The 17,030-nt window shown below is 43.5% G+C and overlaps 1 protein-coding gene across 2 annotated transcripts in view; it reads right to left on the reverse strand.

Moving 5' to 3' along the window:
• beat-VI (beaten path VI) overlaps positions 1-17,030 on the reverse strand; it is a 67,198-nt gene that overhangs the window by 8,086 nt on the left and 42,082 nt on the right. For both annotated transcript variants that reach the window (XM_070287194.1, XM_017182462.3), the window contains 3 exons: positions 5,595-5,739; positions 3,537-3,628; positions 3,195-3,305 (listed from right to left, as the gene is read on the reverse strand). In XM_070287194.1, coding sequence (XP_070143295.1) covers positions 3,195-3,305; positions 3,537-3,628; positions 5,595-5,712 — 321 coding nt within the window. In that variant the 5' untranslated portion in view covers positions 5,713-5,739. The remainder of the gene's footprint in view (positions 1-3,194; positions 3,306-3,536; positions 3,629-5,594; positions 5,740-17,030) is intronic.

Genomic DNA, 17,030 nt, shown 5'->3' on the forward strand with positions numbered 1-17,030 from the left:
TCATTAAGCGTGTTTAGCTGTTTGAAATGATTTAGCAAAAGTAAAACAAGTCAAGTTATAATGTTTTAATCTCAATTAAGGCACTTGCCACAAATTTCCATCTCTGTCCACCCCCGTCCCCGTCCCTCAGTCAGGGGGCCTGCCTCTTCATTTGGCCCGGTGGCGGTTGAGTTGCCTTGGCATAACTTAAAAATTCCATTTCCATTTGTGGCCTGGCCTTTGACGTTTGCCTTCGTTAGTGCCGGCAACTATCAATTTAAGTTGGAAAACACAGCTGCTGGCTGATGGCGCCTCATTTCGATTTGTTAGCGCCATGAACAGTGGGTGAAAAGGTGATTAAATAGCTCAAAAAAATCATAAAATTGATATTTTTGATAATTACAAACATAAGAATGATTTGGAAGTCTTAAAACAATTTTTACGGATTTATTTTCTAATCTGAAAACCCAGTCTATAAGGTTTAATTTACTAGAACTATTAGATTAGCCTTTATATATAAATATTTTGGAATTGCTTGATTATTTAAGATCCCAAAACTCTCAGAAAAATATTTCTGCTTATCTGTTTAGTTAGAGTTTTTCTTAGACTTTTTCTTGGACTTTTAATGAAACACATTTCAGGTTGAAACATTTTCAAAAATATAGTAAAAATAGTTATAAATTCTTCCTGTTTCTCAATCAATTCTATAGTTTTTCTATTATAAATTTTATTCAGTCAACAGTCTCCAATTCTACTGTGGCTTGGGAGCGTAAAGTACGTATTTTTTTACCCCCGGGTTTGGCACATTTGCACTTTTCAAAAGCCACCTTTTAACATGGCTCTGCAAGGGGGGGAAAGCTAAAACTATGGGCAACCTTCAGACTTAATTGCACAGCGCTCGCTGGCTAAAATCATTTGCATTATGCAATCGACCAAAGCCAGCTCCAGCTCCGGGTTCTGACCACCCCTCGGATTTGCCGACTCCGATTCTCCGATTCAGCTTTTCTTATGCTTTTCACCTTTTGCGGTTCACAGCTGATTGCGTCTCAAGCAGCTCGGGGCCCGGGAGTGGAGTGGAAGTGGAAGTGGAAAAATTTGCTCAAATTTATAATGAGTTTCCACTGCTGGCGCTGCACATAAGTAGGCTACAAAAATTTGCACATTAACCTCAATGCCATTGGTTGTGTTTTTTGAATAGTTTCCAATTCGCTGGCGATGTAAGGCCAAATAAAATCGGAAAGAGAATAAAAAAAAAAGGAAACGAGGAAATAATTAACACGCATAGCTTGACGCCCGTTGCCCACAGCCACGCCCACTGCTCCCACAGCCAAGGACTACTGGTGCTGCTGCAATCGAAATATTTAATTAGTGCAAAGGCATTTGAATGCTAATTAGTGGCAAATTAACATTTGAGCAGGGTTCCTTATTTCAGTTGTGTTTTATCTTATTTTATTTCGTTTTATTCGCTTATTTCCCTCCCTCCTTTGTTGGAAGTGCAAATTAAAGACACAATCAAAGCAAATTAATCAAGTCCGGCAGTTGCTACTGCCCACGCTGATTGATGTGGCCAGCCAGTTCGCCATTATCGATGGAGGGACCAAAGGATAGATAGGGAAAAACGGAGCAGGAGCTGAGCGGCGACAGGAAACGGAAGCCGGGGCAAATTATTTCTATGAAGCTGCCACCACCCCCGCCCCCATCGGTTGCTTTGTTTCGCTTACATAAAACAAACATTACTCCATCATTCGCCCTTGCTTTATGCCATTATTTATGATTATTTAACGTTCCCCTTTTTGGCGCTTTTGAAAAATGTGGCCCGAAGTGTTTGTTTGTGAGTTTGCAGTTTTATGTGCGGACGAATGAGTTTTCAATTTATATTTCGTCCACACACAAATTTTTCATGGCAAATTCAATTTTATTTATTTATGATTATACGACAATCGATTCGTTATCGCCCTCCGCGAATGCTTTGGTGTTACACTGTTCGGATGGGAGACTTTTGGGAGGGTTTCCGGAGTGTTTTTGAGATGTAAAGAAATATTTATAATGTTAACCATAAAGAGTAGAGGAGTAGAAAATATTTCAAGATTTTAAATAAATTTTTAAATACTTAAAAAATAGAGTAGGACACCTTCTCTTTCAGACAATGATTATATCCATTTCCTAAGAATACTTTTCTCATCTTAAAGTCCGATTTCCAATTCAACTGCAACTCAGTGATTTTTAAGTGGGGTCTCTGAGGAAATTTCGCCACTTTTCAGCAAGGGCTCTCAGCGGATAATTTATCGTTTACTTTGCGGCTGTTGTTTTTATTAATGAGTGCAGTATGGGAAAGCGAAATGCCGAGCATTTTTCGCCACTAGGTGCCTGCCTCCTTGTTGTTCTGTACTCGGTTCTGTTTGTCTATTTGTTTGTCTTGTTTTAACAGCAGCCGCGCCATAAACTATTTTGCACTTTTCGCAATATTTCAGTCAGCTGCCGCACATGTGTCTGTGTATGTGTGTGTGTTGTGGCACTTTCCGAATTGTAGAGCGGAATATTTCATACACAGACGCACACACAAACATGCAAAACATAGCCGAATATATTGTAAATAAAAGTGAACAAATATTGCACAGCAATAGAAATAAAATGTGTGACAAGGAGTGTCCTGCGGAGCGAGAGAGCCGGCAAGATGCTCCGTCGCAGCAACTGCCCCAGGATACCCGGCCAGGAGCCCGGCCATTGTCCGCATATAAATATTTGCACAGCATTTGAATGCTTTCCCATTTTGCATTTGTCGAAATGCAAACCCGGCCGAAGCGAAACACATGCACTCCCATGCTGCTCCAGTGATTTGTCCATTAAGCTGACAATAGTCGGGGCCAAAAGCAAAAATAACCAGAGAGTTCAAGTCCCGATGGAAAGACAATAAGCCGAACTTTATGTTCGAGGCTTACTTTTTACCACTGAAGTTGGAGAAGGAATGAGATAACTAGATCAGAAATGTTGATTGGTATTTTTAATATTTTCTAAAATTATATGTTAAAATATTTCTAAGAAAGAATATTACTTGTTAAACTTTAATTGAAATTTAAATACAAAACCCTCTCCATCTCAGTGACATCTTTGTAGAATTCCCTATATATCCCCATATCCTTAGAGTGCCAAGCTTAAAATGAAGAAAAAGCAGCACTCGCTGCACATTGTGCGATCCCATGCTTAATTTAACTTACATCAACATTAATGCCGGCAACGGAGAAGACAAATGTGGGCTTGGCCTCGCGGGGAACGTAGCGGTAGAATTCCTCCTGGCCAAAGTACCAGCGCACCGCGTAGAGCGCCGCCTGCGGAGGAAGAGGATAACAGGGATGCGTTAATGAAAAGCCCAAGTGGAGCAGACGGAGATAGTGGGCGCCGGAGGAAGCAGCAGCGACAATAAGCGACGGGAAACACGGCGAAGACGGCAAGACAAAGTGCAAGTAATTATAATAATTAAGCATGCCGCCGACGACAATATCCGTATTGTTGCCGGAGCTACAGCTGCTCCTGCTGCTCCTCGAGGAAGTGTCGCTTACCTGCTCCAAATCATATTGACAAGACAATGTCGCTGCATTTCCCATGATGACGGCCTCCGGTACAAATATCTTCAGATCCTTCAGGCAATGGGCTGAAAGAGCACGACACACACACACACATTAATATTAAAGGATGTCCCAAATGTCGTTTAACCGGAGGACGAGTCCCACTTGTCGAATGCGTCGTGTGGCAACAATACGAATTCGATTATGCCGCCGCCAACCGAAAAGGGAATGTGAAAATGTAAAAATAAAAGTAAAATGCAAAAAATTCGAAAAATAAAACGCAATTACCCATTCCAATGACAAGGAAAAGGGATCCGATCCGGGTGGAACTGCCGGTATCCACTTGCATGTTAATTTATGACAAAGACGACAACCGAACGGCCCAAATTTGACTTGCAGTTAATGCAATTTATTTATTTTATTCCATTTAATTTCGGTTTCAATTCGTTTATTCATTTCGCCGGCCAATTGTGGAATTCAACCCGAGTTACCAGCTATTATCAACATTAAACAAGGCTCATTGGAATCGAGTGGAAATTTAAATAAAAGCCGGCATCATGTAATGCATAGTTATGTCCATATAATTATGGCATAGACACGAAGTGTACTCTTAATTTTGGTGAAGAGGTATTAAATTTACAAAACGGTTAGGGTTAATTAGTGAAAATTGAGCTTTAGGAATATAGGCAAGGGTCTTAGCAAACTTGATTAATGTTAAAGCAAGATGAACCAATGTTAAAGTTTCTTTAAGGACAAAAATATATTGAGAAAATATCGAAAATTAATAAACGAAATGTATATTTCTCTATTTCTTTTACAAATTCTTCTAATTTGTGGTTCTTGGCAATAATAACAAAGTAAAGTCATATTTCGATTTCTTTCGACATCTTTATAGTCTCAGCACAAGCTGCTGCCTTTTCTTGTTATTATTAATTCACTCTAGTACATATATTACGAGCTGTACATAATTTCTTTTGTTTTTCTAGCACTCCATTTTGCTCCACAAATGTGTCGTCATTAAGAAATGTTTTTATTACTTGCAGAGTTTTCTCTTAATCGTTTGTACTTTGCCAATTGTTTGCGTGAGATTGCAGTGCATTTAATTATTTTCTCGCTTTTATTTGTGCGCTTTTTATTGTTGCAACACGGGATAGGGAAATAAACAGGCCCAGGCACTGGGAGGTATGTATAAATATACATAAATATTTACATGATAAAAGCAGGCTCGAATTTACAGAGAGAAAATAAGCAAATTCTTGAAAATAAACATTATTAAACAAAATGAAATGAATTTTATGATAGGTTACAATAATCCCGTTTAAAAATTACAGCTTTAAGTTTATAAAAAGGAAAGTAAAATAATGAAAAATATATTTCATTCTATATTTAATTTTTTGAAAATATTTTTTACTTTGAAATATATAACTTTTTCATTTTTAATAAACAATATTTATAAAAGAGCAAGTTGTAAATCTACCATGTAAATAATCTAGCAATTAATCAAGATTTTCAGAGCCTCCAAGTTCAAAGTTCGACTCCACATTTAATGCTATCGAAGGCACTTATTTTCCTGTCTCATAAAAATCCACAATAAATATGTACTCTAGAAACTGAAGAGTACGAGCTCACAGCTCGTTCGTTAAATGAACTGCCCGTGGAGTGGTCGACATGTCATTCGGAAAGTTTTCATCGATTTGCGGGCTCGAACGGAAACGAGTGAACTGACTGGCATGTGGTTGGCCAAATTATGGCGACTTTAATTGAACAAACCGATATTAATCAAAGGCAAGCGCTGCTCGCACACACACTCCCTTGACTACTTCACCGCCGCTCGGCGGACGAGTTGGTCGAAATGGTTCGGTTTTGGCCTGGTGGGCGGCGGGCATAATATAAACAGTTATTTGGTAGATTAAATAATCAATTTAAACCACGACGGTACACGCAGTTGGCATAATAAATTCAGCTTGTTCGACATGACAGCCGCTGGCTGCGAGAATGGGAAGCGGAAGCCCTGCAATATGCCATTTATATATGGCTCTTTGGCACACTTACCACTGAGCAATAACTCCGAGATTATAATCCAGCTCAACGCCAGCATATTGAATGCTGTATGCAAGGCTCCTCCTCCTCCTCCACCGCCTCGTCCTGGCCCGATCCTCTGGCTGGCCATGTCCGCCAGTCGCAATATCTGCCGAAGCTGCAAAGAGATGTTGCACGGTGCATGAGAAAAAGTTTGAAGCAGCGTATAATCATATTTGAGATGATGCTCTCGGGCTTATTGATAACTGGCTGGCTACTTGTCAAAGTTTCAGAGCAGCAAATTGAAATGTTGCTCTTGCCTTTTGCGGCACGGCCCCTCTTCAGTCTATTTATCCTCTGCGTGTGTGCTTTGTCTCAGGATCTGTCTATACATCCCATGTCGCCGCTGCCCGTTTGACAACTTTGTAAGGCTTTCAATGACACGCGTCCGTAAGTTTCAACAGCTCGACGTGCTTAAAAACTTTGCAGCATTTGCAGCAGTACAAAAAGACAAAAACCTTTAACTAAACAGGACACAACAGGCTATGGCTCTGGCTATAGGTTCGTCTCCTGCTCCGACTCTCCTGTGTGCCAAACAGAATTAAGCATACGCAGCGTTCGCCCAGACAGATGCATCAGAACCGTCCGCACCCACTGATTGACAGCCCGGGGCAGTACAGGACGACCACTGGGTCCCTGACATCTGAAATAGATTGGATGTCTCAGTCTGAGGGAGAGAGAGAGTGAGCGAGGGAGTCAGGTTTGCTGACCAAAACATTGAAAACAATTGTCAGTTGCTGGTTGCATTTGTAACTTGGCTGACAGGACAAGACGTCTGCTTCGTGTATCAATTAGACCACAAAATCAGCAAGACCAATTGTTGTGCTTCCATTTCGCCGCAAAAACACAAGCTAATGGTCAAAAGTTACAAATGGCCCACAAGCCAACACACTGCAGATACAGATACTGAGATACAGATACTACTGAGATACAGCTACAGCAATAGATAGAGATACACAGAGACAGAGGACATTTTGATAATGATATCATCATATCAACGCATTAACTCAAGGCGCCCTAAGCACTTAAGCCTGGCCGGGGCTTATATGTCATTTACTGCACCCAGCTGAACGTTCATCGTCGTCTTAAGGTCGAGTGCGCAGGATGGCTGGGCTGCTTCTAATTTTGAATGGCAATCCCGCCCCCGGAATATACCCACACAAAAGCAGAGCCGTAAAATGCCATTAGCCTGGACCGGGGTCCTCTGTGCTCTTCCAATCATTTTGTGCTTTTAAGCATGCGACTCAAAGTTATCGCCATCGTCGTTGTCGTTGTCGTCGTGGTCCCTCGGCAGCAAAAACAACAAACGCATTAACCCAGGGCGAAGGACGAAGGACGACGGACGATACCGATGGAGCCAGAGCAAAGCAAACTAAAAGCTGCGAATTGTTGCCTTTGCATTTTGCATGCCCAACGACCTTTCTATTTCAAGCATATCGTTTTGCAAATTGTCCGGCAGATTGAGACACATCCTCATCGATTTGTTTGCTTGCGGGTTTTTGGGGCCCCGAGAGCGAGACCAAAACCGAGACCGAGACCGAGGCCGACTCTGTTAAATGCCCTCATGTGAGCATTTAAATTAAATTTAAATATTATTGTAGGCAAGTCGATTATGTTCGGGTCATCATTTTGAACTTTAATGTTCCGGTGTTATTGTTTGAATGGAATATGGCCTAAAAGTCGGAGCCCTGGCTCTCCCTGAGTAATAGCCTTTCTGTATTCGGGGCACCAAGGAAATTATTTTGCGGTTGCCCGGCAGGGTGATCCCCCCTTTCAATCCCCTCTGTTCCTGGCCATTGTCTTTGTGCCTTCGCATTTGAAATTCACAAAATGTGCTGTCCGTACGAAATTTGATAAAAACAAATTTTCAAATATTTCATTATGATTTTAATTGAATTCCTCTGCTTAGTGATAACATCATCCCTCCTCCGACCGCATTTGGGTGCGTTGTGAAATAGATATCCTACATGATATTCCTGTGTCCGTGCTGGTCTCGGGGGTCGTAATAATAAAGCGTATAAATTAACAAATTATTTGGACTCTGCTCTTCGAATGGCAGCATCAACAAATTTCCTCTCCAGTCTGGGAAAATGGTGTAATTAAAAAAGTTACAGCTTCAGCTTAATAAAATGTCCAGTGCATGTATATGTGCTGGATTAACTTTTTTAAAGTGCTATAAAACAGTTGATTATGGCGTCATTAACGCAAATCTAAGCTCTGGGGGAGAGAGAATAATCAAATTAATTTTTTATGTACAAAGTTTGCAGTTTACCAATAAGAACCCAGCTCATCATAAGCAGCCAGCTTTGAAAAGAGCCCCGGCTTAATGGGAAAAACGGAGGTTTGGAGTGCCCAGAAGGGGGGATTTGGATTCTTGGGGAGGCAACCGTTCGTGACGATGGCAACGCTGGCAAGGACAAAGGACAATGCCGGATATTCAAATTCCAGCGAGAAATTCAATTGAAAGTCAAATCAAAACAAAACAAACGAAAATCCGTAATTGACAACATTTCAGCTGATAATGAGCACTTTGCAAGGGGGACCCCACCGACCAACAGACAGTCACAAAGTGGGTTACATCGCATAGAGGAGGGCGGGGCCAAAGTACCCAAATCGGAATGAGGGGGGAGGACACGTCAGCAAACCCATCTCTATAACCATCATGCTGACTTTGGGAAACCAGTGGCCAGGCCAATTGATATGATTTTCTGGAATGACATGAAATAGTACGTCATATGGGATAGAGTGGCGTATCTATAGGAGCAGCTACACTTGTAGAAATAATTATTCATAGCTAAGATTAAATAAAATAATAGTTCTTATATATTTTATTATTTATTTATTTTTTTTTAAGCTGACGTTCGACCACAGAGTGAGAAATATTTAAGGCTTCTTGTGGGTCGTATTTCTTTGCTCTCGGAAGTCGAATGATCAGCCAACTTTACGTGCTCTTTTAAAAGTAACCTGGCCAAGTCAAGACTCTTTTATTCAAGTGTCCAAATAAGTGTTGTTAAAGAAGTCGACTCGAATCCTGTTGTGGAGGCTGACCGGTAGCGGAAGCCATGGCAGACAACAATGCTGACCCAGCAGCTCCAGGTAAGCTCTGCTAGATGTCAGCTAGCAACGATACCAGTGCTCTTCCTGATGCCAATCGCCGACACTTGAGCTGGCCACGTTGACAGTTTCGCAAAAAGGAGTGGGAAATTGGCATTGTTGCAACAACAGTTACTGGCAACTAGGCCTGGCTTTAAGGCCGGCCAAGTGCTCTTAAAGGATTCAGTCAACTGTGACCGGGCAAGGACTCATTCATTTCGGTGATCCACTTTGCTAATCGCCGGCTGTCAGGCGGAGTGCTGAGAGCACACACTGACACACCTAAACAATAATCGCAAATCAAGAGAAATCGCTGCTATCATACGCACACACTTATAACGCATTAAATGCGTCCTTGATTGATGCGACACTTGCTCGAGGGCTGCTCATTAGGTTTAGTGCGCTTCTTTCAGACCGTGGCTCAAGCCTCTAATCAATCAATCAGTGTTTATGCCACCTCCCGGTACCCCAACCCCATGCCGTGCCAAGGACCAAGGACCAAGGACAAACGTAGCGAAGCGAAAATAAAGGAACTGAAAGGAGCAGAGAGTACACATAATGAACAAAGGAACTTGGCGAAACAATTGCTTCGCTTGCTGCGTCGTTTGACGAATGCCCCCAGGCGGATCTGAATCTGAATCCGAATCCAAATACGGAATACTATAATCGGTTCCGTGCCACTGGTTAGCCCCCATCCCCCGTCGCCTTGTGGAGCCGCCGCCAGGCATCCGCCCAAGAGCTAGGCACCGAAAATTCCCCCATGTTAGCTTTGTGCGGCGTTGGCATTTTTACAACTTCCGTTTCGGGGCAGAGCGAGTTCATCACAGGTTCCTGATTGCCAATGAAGGATTAATGCTCCTGCTGGTCTGAAGCACTCGGGCCACGCTTTGATTGCAGCGGCGTGTGGCTGCAGGCGCACGACCCAACTAGGAGCGGAACCCCACCCAGGACCTGGAGCACGACCAGACAGCGGAAGCTTGTGTAATGGCACAAAGGATTGCAAATTGCCAAGGCACTTCCTGCAAGGACATTGATTTCTTTTTTATGCCATCGCCATAGCCATCGATGTTCAACTTCTGGCATCCTGGTAACCCACACCAATCGCTTCGCACTTATGCATCCTCCCCGCCGCCTCCCTCGAGCACAAGCTGCTCTGGCCACGAAGGTGTCACGCTGGCTCCCCTTAATTATGCATGACTCACTAATGAATTTAGCCGTAATTGTTTGAAGGCATCTGCGATAGCCGCCAAAGACGTGGTCAGCAATATATTCACAGACCGTTTCGGGTCAATATTTAATCAAAACGCCGATTGCGGCTTGTCACTGTGACCTGGGACCACCTCAGAGGCTTAATTAGCCGCTACATCTCCCTTTGACAGCGTGTGCGATTATACCTTCAATTTCGATCCGGCCAACTGGAAGATGGCAATCAGAATTTGATTAGATCTTTGATGCTAAGTGTGCAATTAAATATGTCAAGAGGGGAATTGGGGGCAGGTATTACCAGGATAGTTTTGTGAGTTCACTCGAAACAGAAATAATCAAAGGGAATAATCTTACTTTTTGGAAGATGTAAGAGCTTAAAAACCCTTTTTTCTGTTAGCTCTTTTCTCCCAAAATGCTATTGCCACTCAATTATGTTTCAGTTACAGTATGTTCAAGCCAGAAAAGTTCGGGTTGTATCCAATTTGTTCCTGCCCATTGTCACACCGAAACTTTATCACTCAGTTATTATTGCAGGCAAAAAAAAAGTACGGGTTGAGATGAGTTGACAGTGTGGAAGCCAAATAGTTTGCTCACCCACGTAGATACAGGGCGTGGAGGAAGTGAAATGAGAGGTAACCAAAGCTATTTTAAGTTGGCTGTAGTTGTAGCCCTGACAGCGGACCCGGGTAACATGGAAAATGCATTTGAAACTCGAACTGTGAACCTCGAAACCGATAAATCACACAGTGAAAAACCGGCATTAGTACATTCCGAACAAAGGAAACTTAAAGGATTCACGCTGGCTGTCCGGCGGCTGTCAGGAGTTGGCCAGAAGGCGGCGATGGCTGGGGAGCTCTGGCTCCCGTGATTCGAAGGACGGAGGAGCAAGGACGTGGTCACAGGACGACCAGACGTCGCCGGGCGACTGAAACTGTGTGTTTGCATTTTGGCGCTGGTCGTCGCTATTTATGAAAATAGTTTCTGGAGCAAGTTCCAGCACAGCCCTATCTGGGTGTGTGTGTTGTGAAAGTTTCCTAACCACTGGCTGCCAAAAGTTGTGCAAATTGTGGCCGAACAATGGACGGCAGCTCTGTGATTTCTCGGTTTTAATTTCGATGCTTTTTGGATTGTTTTAGGGCGAGTGTTGGAGCTAATCAAGCCAGTTCTAAGCTCCATCATTTCAAGCACGAGTGCCGGCAACGGCAGCCGTTCTCGATCCTCTCCCGGACTTTGCATAATTAAATGGAGCCCGAGGCCGTTCGGTTTGGGTTTCAACATCAAAGTCACGCATGTCTCGAGCTGTTTGCCTTCTTATTCTTTAAGGTGCGCCCGGATTGAGCCGCAAATGATTCTCACTTTGCCTGCCGTAGACATATTAATTTACATGCTCCCCCGGTTAAGCTCGATTTTTTTTTTTACCATACGTTTTCGGTATAGTATGTTTGCCTTGGTCGTGGCCTGCGGCTCCGAAAGTTTGTGCGTGAGTCGGCGTGTGCCTGGTGCTGCTCAATTTAGTTGAACGTAAATAATTAATTACCTGCCGTTGCCTGAGTTATGAAATGCGCAATTAGGCGCATTTAATATTTAATTAAGGGCCAAACGCAACAACGGCGGCGAGCGACAAAAAAGGAGTCCCGGAGCAACAAAAAATGCGATCCCTGGATCCCCGGATTCCATATTCCATAGCCCGTAGTCCCGGTGAGCACGCAAACACACGCTGGCGGCGAATCTGGGATGGGCGTGGCTGTTTATACAGGAAAACGGGATGCTAGGGGATGCGCGGGAAGCGGATGAAGTGGCAGGATTAAGTTGCAGCTTAAGAATAAACAGGAAGAGGCGGTCTGGGAGCTGCGCTGTGCGATGGGGACTGTGCTCTGGGGGCTGAGCTTACGACAGCTCCACCACCAGGGAGCGACGGAAACATTGCTGGCCAGTCGCCGGCCCCCAGTGCGTATACTTGATTTGCGAGGAAGTGTTGGTTAAAGGCAAGCTTAATGTTAAGTAGAAGCTGAAGATTAGAAGCAGCGTCCAAGGCGACGATAGTAAACCAGCGGGAGCTAGCTGGCTGTGTCGTCTTAAAGAGAGAGTCAGACAAGGAATGGCAAAGCTGGATATGGTGAAGCAAATAATTCTATTTAAGAAACACGGAGGGTAGGGAAATGATTTTAGTGTAAATCTGGATAACAACTAAGTGAACTAGGGCAGATATGCAGGAGAAAAATATGTGGCAAGCTATACAGAAAAAATAACGAAAATAATTTAATCTAATGCTGGATAAAATAGTTTCATATGATAGGAATTTGTTCCTATTCAGTATTCAATAACCAATGGTACTCTATATAAGAATTCTTCGATATGTCTACTAAGTTGTAAGATTTGATACTAGTAATTGCTCTGCCAAAGATCTTATACTTATCACTTCAATTTCCCTTATTCTACAGCTAATGATTTTCACATGCTTAAAGCTTAACACTCTTTGAAGCCTCCCTCCCTCAATGTATTTTTTCCCAGCTCCCAGCTTCTTCCGGATATCGGGTTAATGACGAACATTTGCCTATTACTAGGCCCTTTCAGATTACCCTCGCCTTCTTGGCCTCTGACTTCAGATGGCGATAAGAACGATAAGAACGTGGGGACCCTGGGAAGTCGGGTGTGTAGTCTTAACAGCCCGATAATTTGCGTTCGTCTTGAAATTTTTTGGTAAGCTGTTAAGCCGCCGCGGCGCTACTATGTATTTTTTTTATTTTACACTCATTAAAAGATAAACGAGACAAGCTAATGACTTTCGGGCTAAATAGTGAGAGTGGCAAGGGGTTGTTGCCTGGTGGTGACGAAAGCACCAACGACATGGCGATGGCAATGAAGTGAAAAGAAAATGGCGGCTGCGTTTCCGCTACAAGCCGTAAAATTAAAGAGCAGAACGGAAGGAGAGAGTGTGGTAGCCAAGGCGAGATTGAGAGCGATAGAGAGTGCATGCCGGAGACAGGCGAAAGCTGAACTGGGCGTGGCAGCCCAGAAAAAGGCGCGGCAGATAAGATTCGTTTATGACACCCACGGCCTCGACATGCCACACACTCACACATGTATATGTTTTCACTATACACAGAGAAAAATTAGGGAATACAATTTATATAAAATTTTAAAATTAAGTGGTATATTATCTATTTCTAAGTAGATTTTAAAATATTTTAAAATACAATAAACTTCCAGAAAATATTGGAAAAAAAAGATACTGTAATGCTGGATTATCTATTTAATTTAGGATTCCAATATTAAGGTTATTAACTAACTATACTTTTTTTAATAAATTATTTTATATATTTCATTTTTATTTAAAAAATATACCTTCCAAAACCCACATTTTTTCTTCAAATGCCTCTATGTGTGCACGTCGCAAGACAAATGCAAATCCCTGGGTAATTAGGAGTTGTGTTCATGTCGTCGTGGTAATAGTTTTATGTTGCCACATTGTAGGCGACACGATGCGTGGCATCATGACAAGCCGGAGCTGGGGCTCTGCCTTTGGCTGAGATTGAAGCCCCGTCCCCGTCGGTCGTTTTGGGGTTAATGCTGGTCCTTGTTGCTGCTGTTGCCAGCGTGACATGCAGAGCTCTCATCCTTTTTCATTTTTTCCCAGCTTTCGTTTATTCCTCTGGCTCTTTCTCCTCCTCATCAAGGACTGACTGCATTTAATTTGATTAGCAAGCCGAAAATCTACGCGTTCATTAGCCCGCTTTTAATTTAATTTGAGCTAATTTTTTGCCAAAGCCAAAGTTAACAAAGTTTGTGCGAAAACATTGTTGTTTCTTTTTATTTTTTTGGCTCCCAAGCTTTAACCTTCTTCTTCCGGAGGGCAAGCTTAAGCCGAAGTTATGTGTGTGTACTGTGGGCGAAGACTACACAAGGATAAGGGAATATTTATTTTATTACAAATTTATGATTTTGTTTTTTCTCCATCGCCGCTGCTGCTGCTGGTGCTGCTGCCGCTGCTGTCTTACATAATAGAAAGCGGAAGCGGAAGCGTGAAATGAGCTTCTGCATAAACATCGCGCGCACACACAAATACTCGTTTAAGCAATGGCCATGCAGGTGGAATCGCATCCGCCATTTCGGTGGCATTTTATGACACAAAACTCATAACTTTTTCGTCTGCGCTGTGGAAGTTGGGGTAGTAGTTGCTTATTTTGCTCAAAAATCCGCCGCAGCCACATAAATTCTGAGGCATCCACAGCAACAGCCACACGGAAAATAAAGTGTATCTCGCTTCTAGGCGTAGCCTCAGCATCAGCATCAGCATCAGCAACTTCCAGTTCCAGTAGCCACAAGATAAAGTGGCATTTGAAACTTGTGCTCACAATGTTCCTGTTTTGGCTTTGTTTTTGCTGTTACAGAATAACTTTTGCCCAAGATCGCGTCACGGCTGGAAAAGGGAAACTTTCCGTCCAGTTCTCTGCCGTTTCCGGTTGCTTAAACGCCAAATGAAAGGGGCCGAGAGTACGAAATGCACCTTTTCGGATGTCATTTTGGGGCTGGTTCTCGCTCCTCGGTTGGTCCATCAGCGCAAATGTCAAAGAGCTTTGTCATTGGCGCCACTTGACTTTGTTAAATGTTAACAGTTTTTATCTGCCGGCGGTTAATACGCGGACGGCCTTAGTCATAATTTATAGCATGAAATAATGCGCCATTAAAAGTTTCGGAAAAGCCGGAAAGCGACCGAGGAAAGCGAAGGAAAACTGGCGCCTGGAAAGGCGACGGCAGGAGTGGGGGTCGCAGCTGCCGCAAACAACTTTGCATGCACGTGTTGAAAACGCCAGCGATACGAATCTAAGTCAGACCCGGGGCAGGATGGGCGAGGACTAAGCTCAAAATGAAATCAACGCCGGCAGATAAAAATCTTCTGCTATGCAAGCTCGTTAATACATTTTTGATGAGACACAACAAGTGGCAGGCGGATGGACAGCCGGGGCCAAGTTATGAGGAAACTTCAGTCCACCCCTCACGGACGCACACACACACACACCCTGACACAGTTTCTGGGGCTGGCTTTTGAAATGTTTTGCCTGCGCCGCCATAAATCAGAAGCAGAGAGCTGAAACTAAAAGCCTGCCCACAGGCGGACGAACAGGAATGTGGGGGGGAGGAGGGCGGAGGAGCAGGTGGACTGGAGGACGGCGGTCGGAAAACTACAGTTAAATATGTTGTAACAAATAAAGTACATCAGTTGGGCAATGACAACGTTCAAGGGGGTCGGGATGCGGTAAGGCTTCTTTCTGCACGGCAGCTCATTCATATTTATGGCATTTTTGCATTCAGCCGACATCATTTCGTAATGTGAAGAGCTGTTACCGACCTTACTCTCTCGGCTTCTTCTATCCCCTCCCCCCTTCCTGCAGACACACTTATATATATATATATCCTTAGCACCGTTTCAGAAATCATGGCAATTGGCACGTTGCTCATACGCAGCGTTGGCCCAGGCAACTTGACCAGGGAGCGGACTACACTGGTCGCTTTATGCTTCGGTCATTTATGAAGCTCATAAATTTCACACAAAAAATAAGAGAAAACATTCTCCCTTTTGGCTTCTTGTGCGAAAATTACTTTGCAAAAAAGGAATTGTCTAATAAACTTTGCAATAAATTCGAACATAAATTTTATACACACAGCACGGCAACCGAAGTTCAAGCGTTAAAACTATGCCAACAAAAGCCATTAATTCCAGTCAGCAGAAATGAAGTAAAGTGTCAGTTATGTCGGGAGTTCCGGCGGTACCGGGGGGCCCCTCAGTGTTCCGGGCTGAATCCGGCGGTTCGGTGGAGGTCCGGAGGTAAGCAGGCTGAGCTGAGACAGCGGAAATTAAATGCTGCCACTGGCAGTTACCCCCTAGTTTCCCCTGACCCCGCCTCGTCCGATGGCTGCTACTCATAATTAGATGATTTAAAGTTATCGCAAAAGTTGCAGCTGCCTGGGCTGCAACCTTCCACCTGAACAGGTGGACTGGTTAGAAGGAGGACGCAGGAGCTGTGCTCCTTGAATGCTAGCGGTTCAATTCACTTTGCCGTTTGCCAAATGTCTCTCTCTCTCCGGGCTTAATTGCAAAGTTTTTTGTGCTACCCGACGCTGTCCAAAGTGATTTCGCTGAACTTTGGCACATAAATTATGCGATTTTTAAACAGGCATCGAGGAGTTCTCAGCGCTCCGCTTGGTTAGTGCGGCGGCCTGCGGGAGCTCGAGGAAAACAAATACATATAATTTGGCATTCATGGAATTCAATTTGCAGCGTCAAAGTTCGAATGAGCCGCGGGCGGGCTCAAAGTGGCCCGAACTCGGATCCGTAACGGGGAGACCTTCTCCTTTGCCAGGCACTAATGCATAATGAGGACACACGAATCTGATACTGATGATCTCTCTCGGAGAGAGTGGGTGTCTGTGTGTGTGCGAGGATGTGGATGTGTCGGTCTATGTTTGCCTGTATGCAGAATGGATTAAAAAACTTTTGATTAACCTTATCAAAAGCAAAAGCTGTGTAAACATCGCACAGGGCTGAGCAATCAGGACGAGGGAACAGGGATCGGGACGAGGTCGAAAGCCAGGCCAAGCCGGCGAAACGAGGAGCGCAAAAAGACTCGTACAAGTTTTTAAAAGAAAATAAGTAACTTTTTGACAGCCTGCTGCTTGGCACACACTCACACACACTCGAACTCGCACACTCGCTAAACTGTTGTTGCTGCTGCCTCTCTGTTCTTAGCCTTTTGCACAAAGCAAAGCAAAAGTTTGTTATTTTTTTTTATATTTTGAGAAAAAGCCAACTCCCTTAGCCTTTTGCCAAAGCGTTGATGCCGGGAGTGTTGGGTGTATGCGTGTTTATCTGTGCGAGGGTGTGCGCCAGAATGGCAAATAAATTAAAATAAAGGCCAGAATATGGAGGGCGGCCTAAAAAGTTGCCGAATATTGATGGGCCGGAGAAGATAAACGAGGAAATTCCCTGTCTTACACAGTTTTTTTTTTGTTTTCTTTTTGTTTATATATATTTTTCTTTTTTTTCGACTAGAATGGTTTCATGAAATTTCAGAATTCTTGACAGACTATTCTGGAAGTGATTTAAATGGA

This window comes from Drosophila kikkawai, chromosome 3R (assembly GCF_030179895.1).
Source record: "Drosophila kikkawai strain 14028-0561.14 chromosome 3R, DkikHiC1v2, whole genome shotgun sequence".
NCBI lineage: Eukaryota > Metazoa > Arthropoda > Insecta > Diptera > Drosophilidae > Drosophila > Drosophila kikkawai.